The sequence below is a fragment of the Anomalospiza imberbis genome, chromosome 16 (genome assembly GCF_031753505.1).
Source record: "Anomalospiza imberbis isolate Cuckoo-Finch-1a 21T00152 chromosome 16, ASM3175350v1, whole genome shotgun sequence".
Lineage (NCBI taxonomy): Eukaryota > Metazoa > Chordata > Aves > Passeriformes > Viduidae > Anomalospiza > Anomalospiza imberbis.
In genome coordinates this window covers 16,870,108-16,891,572 of record NC_089696.1, presented here as the reverse complement: position 1 = coordinate 16,891,572, position 21,465 = coordinate 16,870,108, and the positions used below count along the sequence as shown (strand labels likewise).

Sequence of the window (21,465 nt, the reverse complement as noted above, 5' to 3'; positions counted from 1 at the left end):
TTACCACACACGGTAGCGTGTAGTAAGGACGGGCCACATAGGTGCTCTCCAGGTCAGGGACAGGCAAAACAAATGAAGGCAACATCTAAACCAAAGGCAAACGCAGCATCACATGCCTTAAAAACGGAACTTGCACTGAATTGCTTTCAGAGCAGTTTGAATGGCAGTCTTTTAGTAATTTTAATGAAGATAAATGAAACAAAGCCCTTTATATAAACAGTTTATTTACTCTAAACAGCAACACAGACAGAATGCCATATAAACACAAAGAAAGTGATGCAGAATAAGGATGCTGGCTAACTTTGGATCTCAGAGGCTCTTAAGCAATAACAACCTAGTTTCTGAAAGATAGAAAAAACAAATTCAGGGAGGGAAGGGGGTGGAGGGCATGATTTTTTTTCATACAGCCAGCTAGAGGCTAAATATAGTTCTAACATTTTAAAGCATGCCTGCATCAGATAGCAAAGTAACTAGAGATACTAGTGAATTTATAGAAGTATAAAAGTTTATAATTTTACAGCAGTTGAAATACTGACATCAATATTAAAATAAAAGCAAGTTTTACATAACAATCAAAAATACAAAAGACTGAAGGAAGAGACCCTGTATGAAAAAACTGGGGGCAATTCAGCAAATTTAGAACTGTATACAACTGGCGAATATGGAAAATGGCACACATACAACCCCCTCCCCTTATGTGGATATTAATTGTACATAGCAACATTACATTTTGCAAAAGTTTTGTAAACAAGTTCTTGCCAAACCAATCCCTTCCTTTTTAAGATGCTGTGTGACAAATGCTTATGATGGTGCAAACTTCTTGGCTTGTGCTCGAACCCTCTTTTCATATTCCACTCTGTTTTGGCTGAAAAGAGAAAGGGTAATTCTCAGATCAGAGGCTGTATTACAGAGTTAGTTTCATAATGAAGAGAAACAGAAGTCATTGCTGAAGGCAAACCCTTTGAGAACATAGCCTAGCTTTGAAGTCTGGCACCCATAGAATCCACACAGAAGAATGCCTTCCATAGCAGACCCTGAATGCCTACAGCAAAGAGGAGGAAGTAGGCTAGCACCTTAGGCACGCTAAAGTTACTGAACGACAGTACCAAAGGAATCCTGAGAATATGTATTCTTATTCTGAATGTTTATTCTTGAAAGTTTAACAGCTTGACTGAAAGACATCTATGTAAACAATGGTGCATCTCCTGCAGTATTTATCAACTATGCCAACATTACAGATGTGTGCACAATCCTGCTCTGTTTAACTTCTACCACATATCATAAGCAGCAAGAGAGACACACTCTCAGACTGCAGAATAATAGTAACCCATCTGAAATACTCTGAATGTCCAAGAGACATGAAAAGCATAAATGGGAGACTATACATACTTGAAGTAACATAAATCCTGTAATATTTTAAGCTAAACATTTCTTCCCCCTGGAAGCCCTTTAAACAGAAGACTAGCCAAGACTGGTTTTGTACATACATGCATGTGGGAGGTGATTAAAAACAATAAAACACAGCCTATCTATACATGTACAGAAGTATATTATTGAGGCCTTCTTCATCATTCCTGGCTCCTACAACTGTGGCCACTTAACCATCTTCCATATGCACTCAACTCCATCATGCCTTCAGTAAGTACTTTAAAAAGTAACACTGAGTGAAGCCATTATTAAATGCAAAAAACACTATCCATCCCTATGTTTCCTTTTCACTAGGACCCTATAAAAAACCATATTTACCATAGCTTGCAAGTGCAGTCACATAAAATGTTATTTTTCAAACTTGGCACTCTCCTGGAGGCCTCTTCTATCCAGAATTGTAATTCCACAATTCCATCTTGGTTACTATATCAGTAGCTACCACTGCCAAAAGCATTTGTTTAAAATGTTTTGCTTCCCTACAGATTATAGAACAGATATCCATTTCTAATGGTGGGAAAACTTTTACAACTAAGCCTAAAAAAAAAAAAAAAAAAAATACCCCAAACAAACCCAAAACGTCTCTAGCTCACAAATTATCCCCTTTCCTAATCAATGCAAACTTCATTCTGCTAATTTCAACCTACTCTTTTGGAAGATGTAGTTTTCCCAAAATGCCATGTTTCCTGCAGTGACCACAGCTCTCCTCTGTCCTTCAGGCACAAGTTCTTACAGGTATGCACTACTGGGCAGAAGTAAGTTACTCCTGTACTGACGAATGTGACTTGTCACCTAATTCAGTCTCCTCTCCTCTTCTCCTGCTCTGTCTCTCTTCTCCCATTACACCACATTGTTACTAATTCAGCCTTTAAGGGAAAGGACTCTGCGTTAGGCTAGAAGCAGGATGAAAATCACGATATGAGGAGTCTTCCACACCTTATTGCTGTTGCTTTGCTATTAAAAGCTCCACTAGCCTAACAGCCATGAAGTTACCATTTTGTTCAAGTTTAGCACAATCTAGGCATCTCCGCAGAATACAGTAATGAAGGTAAGAGAATTTCCCATGTCATTTGTAAAAACATTTGCACGTTATACTACAAGTAACAGACACCTGTAGGCAATATGACAGCTTTCAGGTTCATATGCAAAGACACTTACCAGTAAATTGTGTAAGCCTCTGCTTGAGCTGGGTCTTGAATATTTGGTTCGTTTAGAAGTTCTTGTATGCCTAACAAGATCTATGGAAAAAGGAATAGAAGTAACAGGCATATATTATGGGTATTACTAATAGAGATTGAGTGAAAAACTCTTAGAAACCAATTCAGGTACACAGGGTGAACATCTTATAATTCGCATCAGATAAGCAAGCAAAGCAAAAGTATTAAGAATATGTCTAAGTACAACTAATGACCTGTTTAATTGTGATTGCTGGCCGCCAGTCCTTATCCTCCTCTAAGATGGAGAGACACACGGTGCCTGAAGGATACACGTTTGGGTGGAATAACGGTGGTTCAAATTTACCTGATAAAGAAGAGGAAATTACTTGCATACAGTGCTAAGAGGAAGATCTGAGAGTTGAGTTAGATCAGCTGGGGGAAAACAAAACCCAAAAATCCCCAAACCAACGCTGGCAAAAGTCTCCCAAATAAAACCCCACCAGTTTCTGGAGCTATTAATACCAGTTTTCTTCTTGGCTCAGCCCACACCTAAAACAGAAACTCCATCACATCTGTGATACCAATCCAGGCAATCCAACATTATCTTTTTGACTGGTAATCTTTTGGTTTAGGAATTGAAACGGACAAAGTAATTCCTAGTAGCTTTGTGATAAAGACCTTTTAAAAACAATTCTATCTTTTCAGCTTTACATACTACTATGTAAAGGAAAGATACTACCCTTCACTCATCCTTTCTCTCCTCACTTTAAAATAATGGAAGTTTCACACAAGGAAGACTTAAGTTCTTAGCATTTTTTTTCAGTTTCATATTTTCCTATAGATAATCAAGACGCACTGAACAAAAGGAACCAAGTTTAAATTACAAGACTAACCGAAGGCTTGTGCAGCTTTCCTTCTGCCACTCAATCTATATTCTGGCATTGCTTTTAATCTTTACAGGACTTAAATGCAACAGCTAGCATCTTCAGTAAAGTAATGAACACTCCTTTTGCAATATATGCAATATCTAGGTATTAGTGCAGTTTTCTCATCCTTCTGACACGGCAAATATTCACAAGACATAACAATCTTGCTGCCCTATGAGGTTCAGTGGTACTTCAGAAGCTGCACTGGTAGGGAGTCTTACTAGTCACATATACATCTTCTTTTAAGGCATGACAATTCCTTTAACACTATTAGGATGTGAAAACTGGTATTTTTCAAGGAAATAATGTGAAATGTTTTCATTCACAAGAGATGTTTGCCCCTGTGTTACAAGTGGTATCAAACAAAAGGAGTAGCCAGGAGCTGACAGAGCTGAAATATGCTAATGTGATGAGAGATGAATTGCTGTAAAAAGAGCAATTTATAATCACTGTCCTTGATTTGAGAAGGTAGCCAATTCAAGAACCAAGAAACCATGCAATGTAATAGATGTTTTCAAGTTTCTATAATAGGTGAAGTTTGAGATGATATAAGGAAAATTCAGTTCAAAAACTTAAGGAAACTAGGTGTCTGAAGATCTACTAAGTTATACACAGTAGCAGAAAAAGAACAGATTAATATTTTAGAGCAAGTTGATTAAAAGGTTCCAGTCAGAGAACCCTTTTTTCCAAGTTCCTGTCTTCTGAGTTCTCAGCTTAGAAGATCAACTTAACAGTAAGAACATAGGGATTTAGTCTAAGCGTGCCTACATATTAGTTTCCAAGGACAGCTGATAATGAAGTGAGAATTTCAAGTGATGCTTTTGTCAAACTTTGAGGGAACCTACACACCAATCTCCCTCCCCTCCCAATTCTGATATACTGAACATTTAGCTGACTTCATCACAACTTTCTGTGAAGAATTGCAAGTGGGTGGGGAAAAAAGGAAAAGCAATGTATCTTTAAAAAAAAAAGACCAAACCAAAAATCAAACAAAACTGTAAGAAAGTAATAACCGTTTGTAAGAACCTCATGGATTAATTCAACACTGTTTTTATAAACCTGTGGTAATTTTACTTACATTTTGGGGGTGAAGAAGGGTAGTCATCCTTGAAAAGCATCCGTAGTTTAAATAAGCCTCCTTCCCACGGTGTCTGTCAAGAGTTAATGCAGAATTTTGGTTACAGTAATGAAAAGTCAAAATTGTGGAAAAAAGCTTACCAAAAACATCGTTTCTCAGGCAAAGCACAAGACATTCTTCTGCTACACAGAGAAAATAGCTGTCCTGCACTGTAGCACACTGTCTAGACTATGGTAAGCTATTCTACCTGTAGAAGAAGCTGAAGTGGAAAAGAAGGGGTTTCTTTCTTCAGCTAGTAAGTGATGCCAACTCATCAACACAGTCAGTGTCATCACCAGTAATTCCATATAAAAGTACAATTTTCACACTACATAAGAACAGAATACTTCTGAAGTTTTACACTATACATGTACAACGAGGAAGGGGCTGTTGTACCCCCACAAAAGTTTGAGAAGATAGGATATGGATACACCCCTTAAGCATGTGACTATAAATGGCTTCTCTTGTGCCTTATGAGAATGTGGCTAATAAAACCACAAATGAAATAAAAATGTGGACAGAACTGTACTACCACTACAGTTAATGAGATTCACTAGTCTAAACTAACCCTGTTTGTGTTTGGTAGAATGTAGTCTCACAGATGCCATCTTTCTGTATAACAAGAAATTTTAAAAGGCTCTTTATCCCTATCCAAAACTGGAAATGGCACTCATAGGAGCAGCTCCCATGACATAGAGCAAACCTAGTGAGACAGCACTACTTAAAAGGGTCATTAAAACAAGAAAAAAACCATCTAGCAATAGACAAAAAGACTGCCTCAAATATACAAAACACTTCTTCTGACAACCTGAGTTCTGCTACGAAGTGTAGAAAAACAGAAAATATTCTTATAGCTGTAAAATTTATTTCTCTGATACTTCTCTGTAACTTGCTCTTGCTATGGAAACACTGCAATGGAAGTAAATGTTGGGTTGATTCTTTAAAACAACTGGAGTGAAGATGGTTTCACATCTTAAAAGCAAAACTGATCAAATCTTATCCTCACAGACAGACAGACAGGTTTGAAGACCACCTTAGAAGGAAATTCTTTATTATTTCCTATCTGAACTATGTGATTTTTAGCTGAACGAAAACCAAAACAAAACACCCAGAAAACCCACAAGAAAAGAGAAAAATCACTCCACTGTCATTGGTATTCATTATGTGAAGTCTCAAGCTAGTAAAGGAAGAAAAACATGCTAGGAATTAATAAGATAACATTTCCAGAAGTGAATGAATTTGATTCTATTTGCTATAGTGTATTTAAAGAACTCGTTCTAAATTGCTGTAGTCAGTTGTCAACAACTAGAAAAATCCATACCTTCTCAGAGGAGTTCCTTTGTAGAAAATATGAGCTTTTTGATGGAATAAACTACTGATTTTATTTGCTTTCAGTCACAGGAAGACAAATAGCTTTTAATAATTTACACAGAAGAGAAGAGTTGGTGAAGTTTTTATCATTTTTCTGATAGAGCAACATACCTTACGGGTGAAAGATAGCAGACACTCAGAAGCCCTACAAGGCTAACAGTATGACAGCAGTATCATCGAGACCATATTGCATTATGGGACTAGTTGCAGATGTTTTTTGAGTCAAATTTTAGGTAGTTAACAAGTCATTTGCTGTCAAATGAGTGAACGGAGTATCCCACCCAGGACTAACACCACTTCAATATTTAATCTGGCTGACAAGAAAACATTTTGGTGATTTTAACTATTCATCTTAGGGAAAGCAGCTGCAGTATAGGATGCCTCCAAATACAAAGGGAATAGAGAGCAACTGCTTGGTCTGGTGGAGATGGATAAGTCGTGCTGCTTCTTGTTAAATATAATTTTTTTAATCAGCAGGAATCACATCAGCCTAACTGATCTTTTCCGGGTGTGACACATTTTCTAGTACACGTGAAGCTGGCTTTAAGGCCTTGTTCGCTCCATTTTGTGGTTTACAAAACTTCAAAGCCAATACCAAGAAGATTTTGTATGGCAAATAAATTTTACCTAAGTATTTAAAGGTGACATCTCCATAAGTTACATAAACTGTTATGGGGAATAATATTTTTCTGGCAGAGCACAAGGGGATGAGTTTTTCCTTACACTGAGCTAGAATATTTGACAAAAACCAAGTTGTAACTGTAACAGCAATGTTATGTCCAGCATTCAACTAAGGCAGCATCACAGACCCTGCAGGTTTTGCCTACACAGAGATTCTTCTGAGAATCTAAGAAACAAGATCATTAGGGTCTTTAGGCAAACTGGCAAAAGGCAGTAGAAAAGGCAAGGCAAAAAAGTCCCATACCAAAGACCCAAAAGAAAGAACCTCCACTTTCAGTACAAGACTCTTAAACACTCCTCTGAAAACTTGTATTCTTAAGGTGCTAAGTGCCAAGAGTTGAACACTCTTATGGTGTACTTTGTCCAATATTCCTAGTCCACAGCACTTTTAATTCTAAAGTAGCAGCAGGACACAAACTTCTTTATCAAATTATACGTAAGGTAAATTCTCAATTGTCAGTGTAATGCATAAGCAACTTATGTTACTTTTCACCATAAATTGAGAAATCAGGAGAACAGCAAGTCTTACCCCTTTCTTTCCTGGAATAGCACACTCCCAGTTCATTAGATTCATTGTGCCATCTGGATTTTTTGTAGGTACTGCTACAAATCCCTGAATCAAGGCAAAAAGACATATGGTGAGGATTTTACAAGATGTACTTAAAATACTTCATTAAATATTTTATCCTTACACAAAGTTACTTCTTTTTGCACTACTTTTTTTTTTTCACTTTAAAAATATTTATTTTATTTTTTAAAAAAAATCATCACCAGAACACTGAACAATTGCAGAGTCAGATATTTGGTGGCTTTCATACTTACAAATGGATGATCTTTTCTCCAGGCTTTTCTCTCCTGTGCAAGTCTGCTAAGAGCTATGCCAGACATATTCAGAGTCCCTCTAAAACAAAAGGAATTGCTGTTAGCATATACTTTTATTTATAGCATAAACAATGCATTACGTGTTTATAAGCCCCTGCTCACTCAAGAGTAATTCTGACCTCTCATTTTCACTTCAATAACCTAGACACATGTTTCTGCACAGCCAGCAGAATTTATCATCAGGAATAATATCAAGCTTCCCCATGCCATCAAGCTCTTAGTTACTGGACTTGACCTACAAAATTCCATTCTTACCTTATTGCTTTATATTTGAACCCCATCTTAGAAGAAACTTTGACAGTAGCTTGACAACAGAAGCAGTTATTAGTAATGGAAAAAGTGCTCAGACTTCCTACTTGTGAAACTGACACACACTCTGTTTATCTCCTTCCTACACCACATGAGGTATGGGAAGAAGTTTCTTCGGCAGGCAAACACCTGCATTACTCCCATTTCTGACAAATGGGAATAAGAAATACTACTTTTTGGGTAAATTCCCGTTGAAAGCCAGTATTCCCCACAAAAGCAACAGGGACATAGAATTTAACAAAGTCATCTCAGCTTTACAGTGATGCTGCTATACAACTTCTAGACAACATCAGGAACAGGCAGCAACTCAGGTAAGGAAGAGCCAGCAGCTCATTCCACAAGAGAGATTTTCAATTCCAGTATAAAGTGAAGATTATTTCTGCACCTTCATTGCCTTAGTAATAGCCAAGCATGGTGACCACGACTACAGAAAAAATATGCAGAGCACAGGTCATTCACTACTGCATGACACAGAACAACAGTTCCAAACAGGATGACTGAGTGGTGCTTTCAAATTCAGGGGAGGAGTCTCCATTCACACAGGACAGTACTCAAAGTGAGAGTTTATTTTTAATTGTCAAACTGTATCTAAACTCAGGGTTCTACTAGCCACATGCTCAAATTCCAATTAAGGTTTTTAATCCTCCTCATAAATGCACTTCCACACATTTTAAATAAGAGATGATAATTGGCAATGGGAGAAGTCAGGCCAATTTGTTCTCAACTCCACATGTACCTAATAAGCCTTTTTGACAGCAGAATAGTAGAATGCTTCCACTTAGGCTCACAGAGTGGCCAAAAGCAGTGTTACCACTCTATTAAAACAAACCCTTACACACTGGTTAAGAATTATGTAAAATTTCACAACCTCTCAATATGTTGATTATTTGTAAGAAGTACTGCAGTCTACTACTATTATAAGCATATGAATTGTAGATCTTTAAAAACACCAGATTGAGCAATTTACGCAGTTCCTAGGACAATATGTATTTTAAATCTGTTCTCCAACCTTTTAAGCCTGTTTTGCCTAGATGGCCATATTCCCTAATTCACCTTCAAGACAGCAACTAAATCAATGTCAGATAAAGCTTTTTAGAAGGGACAATTCACTCAGTGGACATGCACACACACAAAAAAATATTCCTATATTCAGTCCAATTTTTCTCTAGTATTCCCAACAACATACACATCTATCTTAATTACGGCAGAAGACTTGCAGGACTTAAGTGAATGTGTACACATGACTTCAGATTTTAGTCTGTTCACAAGCAGGAGATGCAGAGCCATTGAAAAAAAAAAATACCAGCAGAACTGAAAAAAACCCCAAAAAACCAAAGACAACAAAAAACCTTTCCCTTAACCGCATTATACAGGCAGCAAGTCTTAATATGTCGTGAGCAAGTTTTAATATGTTGTAAGAGATGTAAATGAACTGCATATACAGCAGAATTTCAGCTGTGCTTTTGGTACCTGGTAGTCCACTGTACTAATACTAACCTTCCCATCATAGGCCGAGAAAACCATATATGCTTATAAACCATCCAAATATTCTTACATAGCTCACCAAACTCAGCTACCCTTTCTGCCAAAAGACACATTACAGGATGCTTTCAAATACATTTATTCCATTTCCTGTGGCTAACAGCCAATTAATTACAAAATGAACCTGAAGGGAAACAGGGAAACACCAGTTTCTCACTGGGTAAATAAGCAGTGCATCTTCTGCAGAACACCAGTAACCCAGTAACTTTTCGAGTAAATGAAAAAAAAGAACACCAAAAAAAACCAAAACAAAAAAAAAAAAAAAAACAAAACAAAAAAAAAAACAAAAAAAAAAAAAAAAAAACAAAACCAAAAACAACCTGAGTTTTCAGGCCATGCATCCTGCTTGCTTTTGTTACACACTATACTGGGCCGTAGTACAATAAAAGTTTTTTTAATGCTCTACAAATAGCTTTCCAAATCTGAGAAACAACAGGCTTCACATATATGGTTTCCACAGACTTCAGTTACATCAACGAGAACAGACAAGCATCTGAAACCTCATCAGTCTATCAGAAAATAAGGGTTAAACAAGACTGAAAGCCCATTTTCACAAACTAAGATCCCGTTAATTAAGCATCCCCTCAAAAGCTATTAAAAAAAAAAAGCTAACTGTCAATATACATTCTCTATATCCCCGTCTATTTATGTACTACATTACCAGAAAGAATTTTACACCAGAGGAAGTCTATTAAATCCTATTTTGTGGCACGTGCCACAAAAGCCGAAGAGACCAGTCTTCACGTTCTGTGTTGAATCCCCCGAATTCACCCGTGCCATTAAGAGGTAGTAATGTCCCTTTTACTGCCATCAACTCAGAAAGTTAACAGAAACTTCCAAATTTACTCAGTAGCTTGCCTTTGCTGCTGCTACTGTCTATTTTTAAAAAAGGACAAAATAAAACCATCACGCTCATCACAGATGCAAATTTTTGTGTCCCATTACAGAATACCTTACCCATTTACGCCCTCCGATGGGGTGGAACAACCTACTTTCACACACAAAACGCACGTCTTGCAAGGAATCGTTCCCGTGCCACAAACAACTCCCTAAATACATCAACAATATGCTCTTGGAGGTTCAAGAACTTTCAATACAACTTATTGATTCCAAGCAGCCCGAAAAAAGTCCCCAAAACGTTAAGACTGCTAGCCTCGCGTTTTTACTTTGCAAGTTAAATACTGACATAGAAAGATATTATTATGGAAGTAGTTTGCCCCCACCTATACAAACTTTATATTTCAGAAGGGTGAAGAAAGCCACGGTCTGAGCTTTAATCAAAGCACGCTAACTCTGGACTAGGACAGAAAGTCTCCACTGTTTGCGGCAAGAGAAAGGTAGAAGAGGCCGAGCGGCGACCGGAGTCGCACATTAAACAACAGAAGATGCCGCGCGGTGATGGGCCCCGTGTTCGACGGCCAAGTAACCGGACAGGGCCGAGGACCGCCCGCCACCGCGGAGGGCCGCTGGTCCCGTCGGCCCCGCGAGGGGCCGGGGCAGCGCCCAAGGCCTGCACGGGGCACCGCGGGCCCGCCCGCCGTTCCCGGGCAGATACCCGGCGGGGCGGGACCGGCTCGCGCAGGCCGAGCGGTTCCACGCCCTGCTCGGCGACCTCCGCCCGCCACCACCGAGACCTGCGGGGCGCTCAGAGCCTCAGGCGGGCAGCACCGCGCCGGCCGGCCCAGCCACAAGGCAGGAGTCGCCATGCCCGCACGCCCATGGCCACCGGCCCCGTCCCGTCGCAAGCGAGGGGCGCTAGCCCGGCCCGGCCCCGCTCCGCTCCCCGACCCCGGGGCCACCCCGGCCCCACTCCCGGCCGGGCCTCACCGAGAGCCGCCGCCGCCGCGCGTGTCCCGGATCGAGGCCGCGCGAGTGACCCGGATGTTCCCGCTCCCGCTGCTTTGTCTCCACTCCGGAGTTTCCCTCCCTCTCGCCTCGGCGCGGAGCGCGAAAGCGCTATTCTGTCCCTCGGCCCGATCCGTCTGTGATCCTATCGTCACGCTTTACGCATCCTCACGACACAGGACCCAGAGGTGCCCCCAACAATGCCTGAGTATGAAGCACCAGAAAAACTCCACGCGGGGCTACCCCAAGGCCGAGCACATCCTCGCGGCTCTCGCTCCCACCAGCTCCGGCCGAAAGCCGAATCAGTTTTTACCTCTGGCGCTGGGGGAGCCGCCTGCGACTCAGGAACGCCTGGTCCGTCGACGGGCGCGCGCGGGTCTGGCGGGCCGCACTCAAGCCGGGCCGAACCCCGCCCCCTGTGCCCGGCCGAGCCTGAGTGGAGGCGGGGCCGCTGCTCCGGTGACGCTTCCGCGGCTGCGGGCCGGGCGGAGCGGCCTATCAGAGAGCCGGCAGGCCGCACGGAAGGCGGTCTTCAGTTCGCCTCCAGCCCGCGCTAGTTTCACTGACCTTTACGGGATTTATGACCTGGGTTTTGTTTCCCATTGCTTTGTTGGTTTGGTTTGGTTTGGGTTGGTTTGGTTTGGTTTGGTTTCCTTTCCTTGGCGGGGGGGTGGGGGAAGGGATGTAGTTTGGGTTTCTAAGAACGCATTTTTAGTGGCAAGTAGAGTATGAATCACATTCTATTCTCATCTTGAACTTCTCTTTCTTAATGAAACTGCGGGGTTTTTAGTCCTGAAATCACTGCCTTGTGCTAGTCTGTGTCAATGTTACTTGAAAGATATTCTGTGTAATATTAATGCTTAAAATGGTTTCTTCAGAAGTCTAGAATTGACTATTTCAGTAAATAATCACCTAGATTCCAATCATCCCTGATCAAAATATATGCTGAAGATCACTCTGCCCAAGAAACCTTTCACAGTAGCAAATGCCCACCGTAGACCAGGATAAACACATACTCCCCCGTGTAACTTTCCACATAATTCCAGTAGCATTACGAAAAGCAGTGGAAACTGTAAACACCTGTCTACAGGATCTCTCTCATGATATTGTACACGTTACAGTCTCTGAGAATGTCACATACATATGGACTATGTGTGTATGACTACCAGGCAAGATTTCAGCACACTGAAAGATGAACAGCACCCTAAAAGGTGAATTTGCAGGATAATTTTCATCTTTCTGAAGTGAAACTTCCCACTGAAAGGAAAACTAGTGCCAAATGAACCCTAAATGTTATAAAAGATCCAAACAGGTTGCTAATGACTTAGTTGTTTATATCTCCTTTATAACCTGGTTTCTAGTTCAGGGTAGACACTTGTCCCTTTTGTGCTCTCCTTTTTCCTAAATGGTGAAAACACTTGCAGCAACAGATATGTAGAATACGAATTTGGGTTGAAAGTCATGCTGGCTGACTCTAAAATACCAATACTTTTAGTAGGACAGTCTGATGAAAATAGAGATGCACACACTGATTACTTAATTACTGTAATTGCTGTACTTGATTATTACAGCAGTGTTTGTTCTTAGCACTTATTTTAGTAAAATTCAAATGCAATTAAATGCAGCAAATTAGTAAAATTACAATTTAACTGATGTTGCTGGATATACATGGAAATAATAGAATGTGCTTTGCACTTAAAACTGACTAAACTCTTAAGATGAAACTCACTTCACATGTAACTACAGAGCCTCTAGGAATTTAAAAATCATGGGTCTTAGCTTCTCAAATTCTTACTAGCAGTTCAGAAAATAAGAGCTGTCCAGTGGTCTTCTCAATACTAATACTCAATTATAAACTTTTCTATAGTTGTAGAGGACACAGCTGTCAAATTTCCTGGATAATTTCAACAATCTGTACTTTGTACTTAAATAATTTACTTCCTTCAGCCATTTCTATCCTTGACACTTATTATATGTTTGCCTTATTACAAAGCATCAATTTCCAATAGCTTTGTTTTTCAAACAAAAGAAGCACTTACATTAATAAGCAAAGTAGTGGATTCTAGCATCTTTGATGTTAGGCAGGGTGGTTTTTGAGTTGTGCAAAAGAAAAGGTAAGCAAAGTGATCAGTTAAAACTTTTTCATGTGATTATATATCCATAAAAGAGACAACTATTTACTCTTACAATAATCACCATGTCAGAGCAACTGCAAAGGAAAATAATTTCCCAACTGATATATATCTGAATAGACCCAACTTTTTCGTGACCAAGTCTTTGGGGCAGCACTAAAGGATACTTCTCCTTTACAGAGGAGAAAGCGTTACTGCTTTCAATCACGGCACAAATATACAACTACATTTTACATCTGAAGTGCTAAATTAGGAATTATCACAGGATATGACACAATAAAAATTAGTGCATTTAGAAAAGACAGATGTACGACATCACACTTTAAAAGGGAAAAAACAGGTTTATTCCATGCAGCTTACAATACACTAGTGTTATGAAAAGGAAGTTAAAAAAATACCCATACACATTTCATTTTTTTGTTTTGAAAGTGATGGTTAACTGTAACCGCCTTCAAATTATTTGGGAAGCCCTAGCAGATTTTTTCCCAGGGAAATTTCCCTGAATTCAGTTTCTTGTCTGTGTCTGTGCTATGAGTTTTGGTTAATGCAAATGCATTAAAACCAAATCATTACTCAAATTTTGCTGCAGTAAGAACACTTCAGAGATAATGAATTGGCACAAAATAAAGTGTTATTGCTAATCCACTATCCAGGAAATAACATGTTGCAAGTATGGCCACTTGGGTATAAGCACAAACAGCTGATGCACAACTAATTTTGAGACCAGTGATTTGGAGGAAAAGGTTAAAAAGAACACATTTGTTGAACTGGGTAGGTGATCCTAAAGAGTGCATAGGAAGTTGATTTCTCATAGCTAGGTTGAGGTAAGGATAAGGGCAGAAGCAGGTGGAAAAAGCTGCCATTTGATACTCCTTCAGTTTGTTGATCTTGTTTCAGTTCCAGTAGAGAGGTTGGTAACATTCCTTTTAAGAGTGCCTTGGCACTTGCTTCATTCTAAGCAAGTATACATGAGCCAAGTTAATGTGAGTAAAGTTGTGCATAAGCTTTTGGAAAATCTTCAAAAGTAGCAAGAATCATGTACATAATAAATACATTTACTCTTTACTCATTTCAGATGACGAGGCCTCAAAATCACAACAGGTCTTGGATCCAAATTTAGGCTCAGCTTTCTAAGGCAAGGAGAGCTCTGTCACAGAACCTCTTCCCTTTCCACTCACCCCCAAAGTAGCAAAGTAACTTTAAAAACAGTTTCTCTTGTTATAGTACTTATTAAGACACAATATCCTGAAGATCTGGTGAAATATCTTTCCAGATAACCTCCAGAAAGCTATATTTGCAGCAGTATCTACTAAACTGAACTTCTGAGAAGTTTACGCCTTGGTAGACATCACTAAAGTAAAGGTCAGCTAAGTTGCAAAGAAATATTCTGTGACAATTTCCTGGGGCAGAATCTTCCTCAAAGCTTCTCTATTGCCAGTGCCGTTCATAAATTTGTTAGATTTCAGCAAAGGTAATAATAAAGTGGAGGGTAAGCGTACTGCCTTCTCTAGTGTGCTCTTATCCAATCTGGATACTGAAAATCCAAGCCATATGGGAACACTTACATCTGCAATTGGTTCAGACATTTGCAAAAATTATTTGAGAGTCCATGAGTTGAAATGAAAACTGACTAGTTGTTTTTTAGACATTGTATGTCACTGGAACCTCAAATTAGCCCTGGAAAGCATTTTAGCCCTTAGCATTTCTGCTCTGAAAATGAAGAGTTCCTTCTGTCAGTCATTTAGGCAAACTGGACAATAAGATCTATTTAGCCCTTTAAAGCCTCTGTTCATTAAGAAGCCTTTAAAGACAGCTTCTGATTTTTGTGAAACAAAACACTGAGTTCAGAGAGCCTTCCATGTTGTTTTTAAACTGAATATTCATACTATTTAAAGAATCAATAATTCCACACAAAGCCCCACATAAGATCCCAAGACTGTCCTTGAAACTGGAGATAGCTGCAGTCTAAACTACAATGAAGTAACAGGCAGCATCCTCAGGCTTAAGTATTTCAAATCTGTTGTGTTAGAAAAGACACTTCTCCAATGACCACTCAGGTTTTAACCCTACTCTCTTAAGATAACAGACACTGTTAAAGGCATAACAAAATTTCATCTCTTTTCAAGTGCCCCACAGTTTGAGGGCTGATTGAAAAAGTTAATTTGAAAAACTTGAAACTTTTGATGTGCTGAGAGAGTAAAAACATGAGAATGGCACTTTCTGATTTTATCACATCTTAAGTGAACAAAACCCCAGACTTCAGGCTTTCATTTGACTTCCATCTTCTTCAAAAAGCTCAGGACAACTTCACTCTTCTCCCAGTACTTCCCAATGAATACATTCCAGTATACCTGGGTAATTATAATCCAGATTCTATTTAATTCCACTGAAGCAGATATTTCTGCATTTTTGCACTCCAAGTTCATTTTTGTAATATTAATAAAAATTTTTAACTAATGAATGTTAATTTGCTGGTAGGAGCTCTCTACAGCTTAAACAGAGATGACAACAACTTTAATAGATATTCACAGAATAGTGTTCTGTTATGAGAAGCATTTTTCTGGTAACACTATCACCCTCCTCAGCAGACTTGCTCCCTTGGTTGCATGCCTGCAACCAAGTTATCTTGTTTAATTTGCCAGTTTTCATTTTTCTCCTGGAAAAAAACCCAAAAACACCTCAGAAAAAGAGGAGATTGATTCAATTTTTGAATTTGCAGGAAATAGTCCTGTTTCTAATCAATCATAACTGTGCATTCACATTGCTAGAAATGGAGCTACACAGCTCCATTTAGAGTCTAAAGAAAATCTCAAAACGAAAAAGTCGGATTCACTAAGCTTCATTTTTAAAGAAATATCTTCTCCTAATGCTACAATGCAGGATGAAAGGAACTTTTATCATTACAAGAAATCTGAGTTTGAAAAAAACACAATACACTTTCCAACTTTTATGAGTATATGATTGTGATGATGGTAATTTTAGTAAAGAATCAAAAAAAGCTTCAATCAATTACAATTCAATCAAGTCTCTGACACACAATTAAATTACTGTGGGATTTAAAAAATGCAATTAACTGTAATCCATGGAAATCCCACACTAAATAGGACAAAATCCCAGGTAACCTTTGGGCTGGGAGCTGCTGAGTCAGGGTATACTGTCTCAGTTTGGACAGTTATTATGAACCATGTGGCATTCATGTCTTTGAGGCCTCAGAATTACTTGTTCATTGCAGACAAATTCTGATTCACTTGCCGCTTGAAGAAGTCAAAAGCATGTAATATAAAAATGGCATCTCCAATAAAGGAAAAAAATAGCCTCTGAGAAAACCTAAGGCCAACAATATGCTGTTTCCAAACTCAAAGCAAGAAATTGCTATAGCAAATTTGAAATTCTGTTTTTAAACAAGTTTTGCAAGAAGTTTGTCATGTAAATGCCTTTAAGGAATTTCATCTCTCTCCCTTCCAGCTTTATTCCTTCTGCTATGATCTTTTCAAGCTCAGGATCTAAAGTTCTAACCTGGAATACTGTTCTGATTTAACAACAGAGGAGCTGTGTATATCCTGAGTTAAGTCCAAGTGGTTTGCAGCACAGCTTTGCAGTTCCAGCCTGACAGTGAACCCCTCAGCTCTGCACAGTCACAGACAATTCTCAGGTAGGTACTCTCCAAACGGCAGAAAAAGAACAAAGGACTCCAGTTTTAACTCTACAGGTACACTACTTCCTCCTTGCAAGATCTTAACAGATGAAGCAATGTTTGCAAAGCCTGGTCATGCAGATTGGACTCTAATACAATTACCTTGTTACTGTCACTAACTTTATTTGAAACTGCAACAGTCAAACAAAAAGAAACAAAACTTATTTAGGGATAAATGCTTAATGCCTTGAAAAAAGCTGAAGAGAGCATTTCCATCTATCTGAAAGCCTCACATGATCACAAAAATTAAAGCAATAATGACAATAGCAAGAACAGGAAAGTAGTTCGTTCAGGTGGCCTCAAACAGCGTATTTAAAATAATTTATAAGGTACCTGCCTACCAAAGTTCTCTCTTTTCTTTCCTTCTTAAAATCTTTGTGAGATGTTGGAAACAAAGTGCAAAAAAATATTACACACTCATTTCTCTAAAATTGGCTATGACAGGGATACAATGTAAAACTAAACTGCAGGAAATCTCAGCATAGAAGCAGGTTTTAAAACTGAAAATATTCCAGTGCCAAAAAAACCCCATACTTAGAAAAAAACACTCTTTTACATACTCTACATTTGTTCAGTTTGCTCAGTTTGTTACTCATGCTTTGCTGATGGCATTCAGGAAAATTTCACTTTATTAAATAGTCTGTCCATTTTGGGTTTAATAAGAGAGGCAACAGAAATGCTGATTCAGAAGGATCACTGTAAAACTGGTATTTTAGGCATTAAAATCCACTTAGATCAATGCTGAATTACTCAGTAGAGCACACCAAGAAAACAACAAGTAACATGGTTGGCTGCAATGAGCCAGAGAGCTCAGAGAATTTGGTGGAGTCATACTGCTTAAAAACACAGTGACTACTGCAGCAGAGGAAATGTTTTAATATGCAGTTAACACAGACAATTGTTATGCTTATTTTCAGATACACAAGATAATCCGTCACTATTTAGGGGACATCTCTGCTCAATTTAAGCTGATAAAATGTGGGTACCTAAAAAAGTATAAAAGTATAAACATTTCCCCCTACACAATTACAGTTTTAGTAAATTAAATTCAGTTTTAACTTCTTAAAAAAAGACAAAAATTGTATGTGTTGTGGAGGGGCCAGCAGCTTCCCGTGCAGACCACATCCAAGTCACAAAATGCATTACAAATCCTTTCAAGCATTAGGCACACGGACAAAACATTTAGCCCATTGCTTAACCTGTTTAGTAGAAATGTTTCTTACAAATGTTTTGCCAAACTTTTATCAATGTCTAAGTCCTTTAAAAAATGAAATAATAATAAAAAAAAAGTAGACCCTGGGTGTTTGAAAATCAGGCTTTTGTGTAAAGGATTACCTACAGTATATGCATAAATTCTAAGAAATTACTAAGAATGAAAACTGTAATGTCTTTAGAATTTAAAACCATCTTGTAGCTTTTTGAAACTCCCTTCCATTGGTTCCATGAGTCAATGAAGCCAAGTTTTACACTGTCCATTTTGTTAAGTGTTTTAAAGATGTGCTAAAGATTTTGCTCAAAACATAGTGTGTGTCTTGTGTAGTAGCCTTTATCAAGGACAAACTAACAAAGCTGCACCACATTCTGTTCAAACACTGTTCTTAACTGCATAGTTGAAACTGTATAGAAAGAGAAAGGTTGATTACAGGGAACCTGAATATCCAAAGTAATCAGGTTTTTCAACTGGATGAGTTTATGTTCACACTAAGGTTGATTTTAATCCGAGTCATAGAGACAGGGACCTAGGACTAGCCAGCTGTATTTCTGTAAAACCTTCAGCTCTAGAAAAAAATCTCTACCCTAATCCACACAGTTCAATGTTTGTAGGCATTTTATAGAAGCACAAACACACATATGAGTACAAACACCTCCAAAGAAACAGAATGTTCAGTTGGTCATTTTAAGTGAATTTTGATTCTACTTTCAAGCATGTGATCAGGACTGGAGCATAACTTTTGCAGGAGACTGTTTTAACAGAGGGAACATTAAGAATAACTCAGAGGAAGGCCATTTTCTCTGAGTTTAGTCTTCCCTTTGGGTATTAAAATAAGCTATACATCCAGTCAATATATACACCCTTCAGAGAAACCTTTTCTCTCTTGTGTAACTTTTACACATGCTAGTTTCAGTTGATCTCCGAGGCTGTTATTACATAATAGATTATGTCACAGAACCATAAGGAATGTGCAGTATAATACAGTCAACTGGGGCTGACACTGATTCTGAAACAATGTACACCCAAATACTTGCGTTTCTGGGCTGTAACATTTGTGTGTGTGTGTAAGTGTGTGTGTGTGTGTGTGTGTGTGTGTGTGTGTGTGTGTGTAGCACCAATTACATTGTCCTTTTAAGGTTTACAATGATTAGTAGGAAAAGGTCTCCAAACTGATCAACATTGGGTCATCCAGCACCAGATATTAAGTGCTACATGTCTCCAAGGAAAATATGAGTGCATGGTCATTTCTTTTCAAATGACCAGTGTCAATAAGCCAACAAGAGAGCACAACCATGCACTACAACCAAAACTTAACACACATTCCCACACCATCTATTCCCATTACGCAATCTTGCAATGCTTCCAGAAGTTGACACCAGCTTATAGGCAAATATGGTTGAACCCAGATCAACAGAAAATTGTCTAAATCAGATTTTTTCTTTTGCAGCCAAGCCTCTTCAGTGTGACAATTCACTGCATCTTCGAATAAAAGAAAAAAATTGTCATCGTTCAATACTGTCTTCACATCCTGGAACCTCGTTCTTGCAAAATCTGAAATAGACCAATAAAAATTCTATAAATGAAAATTAGCTCAATGTCATTCCTAAAGCATGGAGATCAAAGAGCAACATAATGACTACTTCAAATAACTGGTAATGTGTCAGGGACATGGTTCGAGGAAATTCCTGGGATCTGTGCTTTAAAGCTGAAAAAAGACATATTGATATGTACAATGTCTATTATCAAATACCATTAAAACAGGTGTAAAACACTGCTAGGAACTGAGTATGAGTAATATACATCATTAATACATTAATAAGACTTAAGAGTTGGCAACTGTAACAAGTAAGCCACCGCACCTCAACCTAGTTCGGAAGATCCTGAAGTCCTATGTGGTAAATTAATGTGGGTACTTTACTAGGAACTGAATTTAATCTTAATTTTTCCTGTTCCAGAAAAATGTCCTTAACTTTCTGAAGTTTCAGATGCAAATTGTGTTCCATAAATTAGTACTGACAACATGAACTAGCAAATTAAAATGTGCAGAAATGTCACACTGGGTGTGTTGATGTAAGAAGCTTTCAAAGGCCAAGTACAACCTGGCAAGTTTTAAATCAACAACATCCATTTTACTTCCAGTTTGACTATTTTTTGTTCTTTTCTGTTTCAGTTTATTTTGCCCCCGCCAGAGAGGAAAGGATCCAAGTCTTACGACTGACTGTTCAAGCAACTATATTTTAATGTTGCCGCTCTAAACTGAATCACAACCAGCAATAATGAGGTAAACTGTCAGGCTGCATAGTACTCTAGAACTGTGTCACCAGGCTGTAGAACCAATCATGACAAAAGGCAAACAAAGCATTAAAGCAAAGCTTCAAATGTACTGAGCATAAGTACAAAAGAATGTTAATCTGTAAGTAAAAGTCTTATGATACTTCATTTTCTTTTGCTTCTTGATAATTTTCTTTGTATTGGGAAAGGCTCTTTATTTCAAAAGCTGAAAGAAAGCAAAGGCACAATTCCTGGATAATGGCAGAGCTGCCCTCAAGAAGGATTTTCCTTCTATTATGATCTTTGTGTAGCCTGATGTTACAACAAACACTCAGTAGCACATTCCAGCCCACAGAATCTGCCAGCACACACAAACACTTCAATCTCTGTGCTTGTAGGGTAAAGGCTGGCAGTTGATTCACACAACAGTTTCAAGTATGGTTTTAAATTTTAAAAGCTGAGATATTTGGTTTCCTTTTAATATTGTTAAAATGGATATTATGTCTTTCATAGTGACTGAAGTTGAGCAAGGTCTCACCTGCTTTGCCCAACTCCATGGGATTTTTTAAGGGCTGGAGTTCATGAAACACCCATTACCATTTGTGTAGCTCAGGGACAGTTCAGAGGTAGTGTGGTGTTAGCTCAAAAAATTAAAAATCCACTTTATCACTTGCTCACTGTACTCCCTCCTATACCTGGATCTAGCTTTGTGCATACAAAGTTCTTTTTAATTTCAAATTCAGCATTATTGTTTTAAAGTTATGAAGCCAGATGTCAGCGCAACTACTTTGAAAAATTTCCAAAATACAGAAAGACATTTTCCACTGGCCATATCATGCTTTAAGGTACATTTTAGAAGCAAACACCTCTTATTTCATGAAGGTAATTCATGAATGTTAC

At 38.6% G+C, this 21,465-nt stretch overlaps 2 protein-coding genes across 14 annotated transcripts in view; both read right to left on the bottom strand.

The window, feature by feature from the left end:
* Positions 1–207: 207 nt before the first annotated feature.
* On the bottom strand, positions 208–11,292 carry LOC137483927 (SUMO-conjugating enzyme UBC9). Its single transcript, XM_068207420.1, has 7 exons — positions 11,238–11,292; positions 7,500–7,578; positions 7,207–7,290; positions 4,587–4,659; positions 2,837–2,946; positions 2,584–2,663; positions 208–865 (listed from the first exon to the last, which is right to left on the bottom strand). Exons 2-7 carry the CDS (start codon positions 7,563–7,565, stop codon positions 802–804), a joined length of 477 nt encoding a protein of 158 aa, XP_068063521.1. The 5' UTR covers positions 7,566–7,578; positions 11,238–11,292; the 3' UTR covers positions 208–801.
* LOC137483918 (3-phosphoinositide-dependent protein kinase 1) overlaps positions 208–21,465 on the bottom strand; it is a 78,206-nt gene continuing 56,948 nt past the window's right edge. For 11 of the 13 annotated variants that reach the window (XM_068207399.1, XM_068207400.1, XM_068207393.1 and 8 more), the window contains one exon: positions 13,709–19,845. Coding sequence is in view for 3 of the 13 variants with exons in the window: in XM_068207391.1 (XP_068063492.1) it covers positions 19,816–19,845 (30 nt within the window). In the remaining 10 variants the exon portion in view is untranslated. Of the gene's footprint in view, positions 866–2,583; positions 2,664–2,836; positions 2,947–4,586; positions 4,660–7,206; positions 7,291–7,499; positions 7,579–13,708; positions 19,846–21,465 lie in introns of those variants that run through there. The other 2 variants (XR_011004675.1, XR_011004676.1) reach the window with 1 other exon arrangement.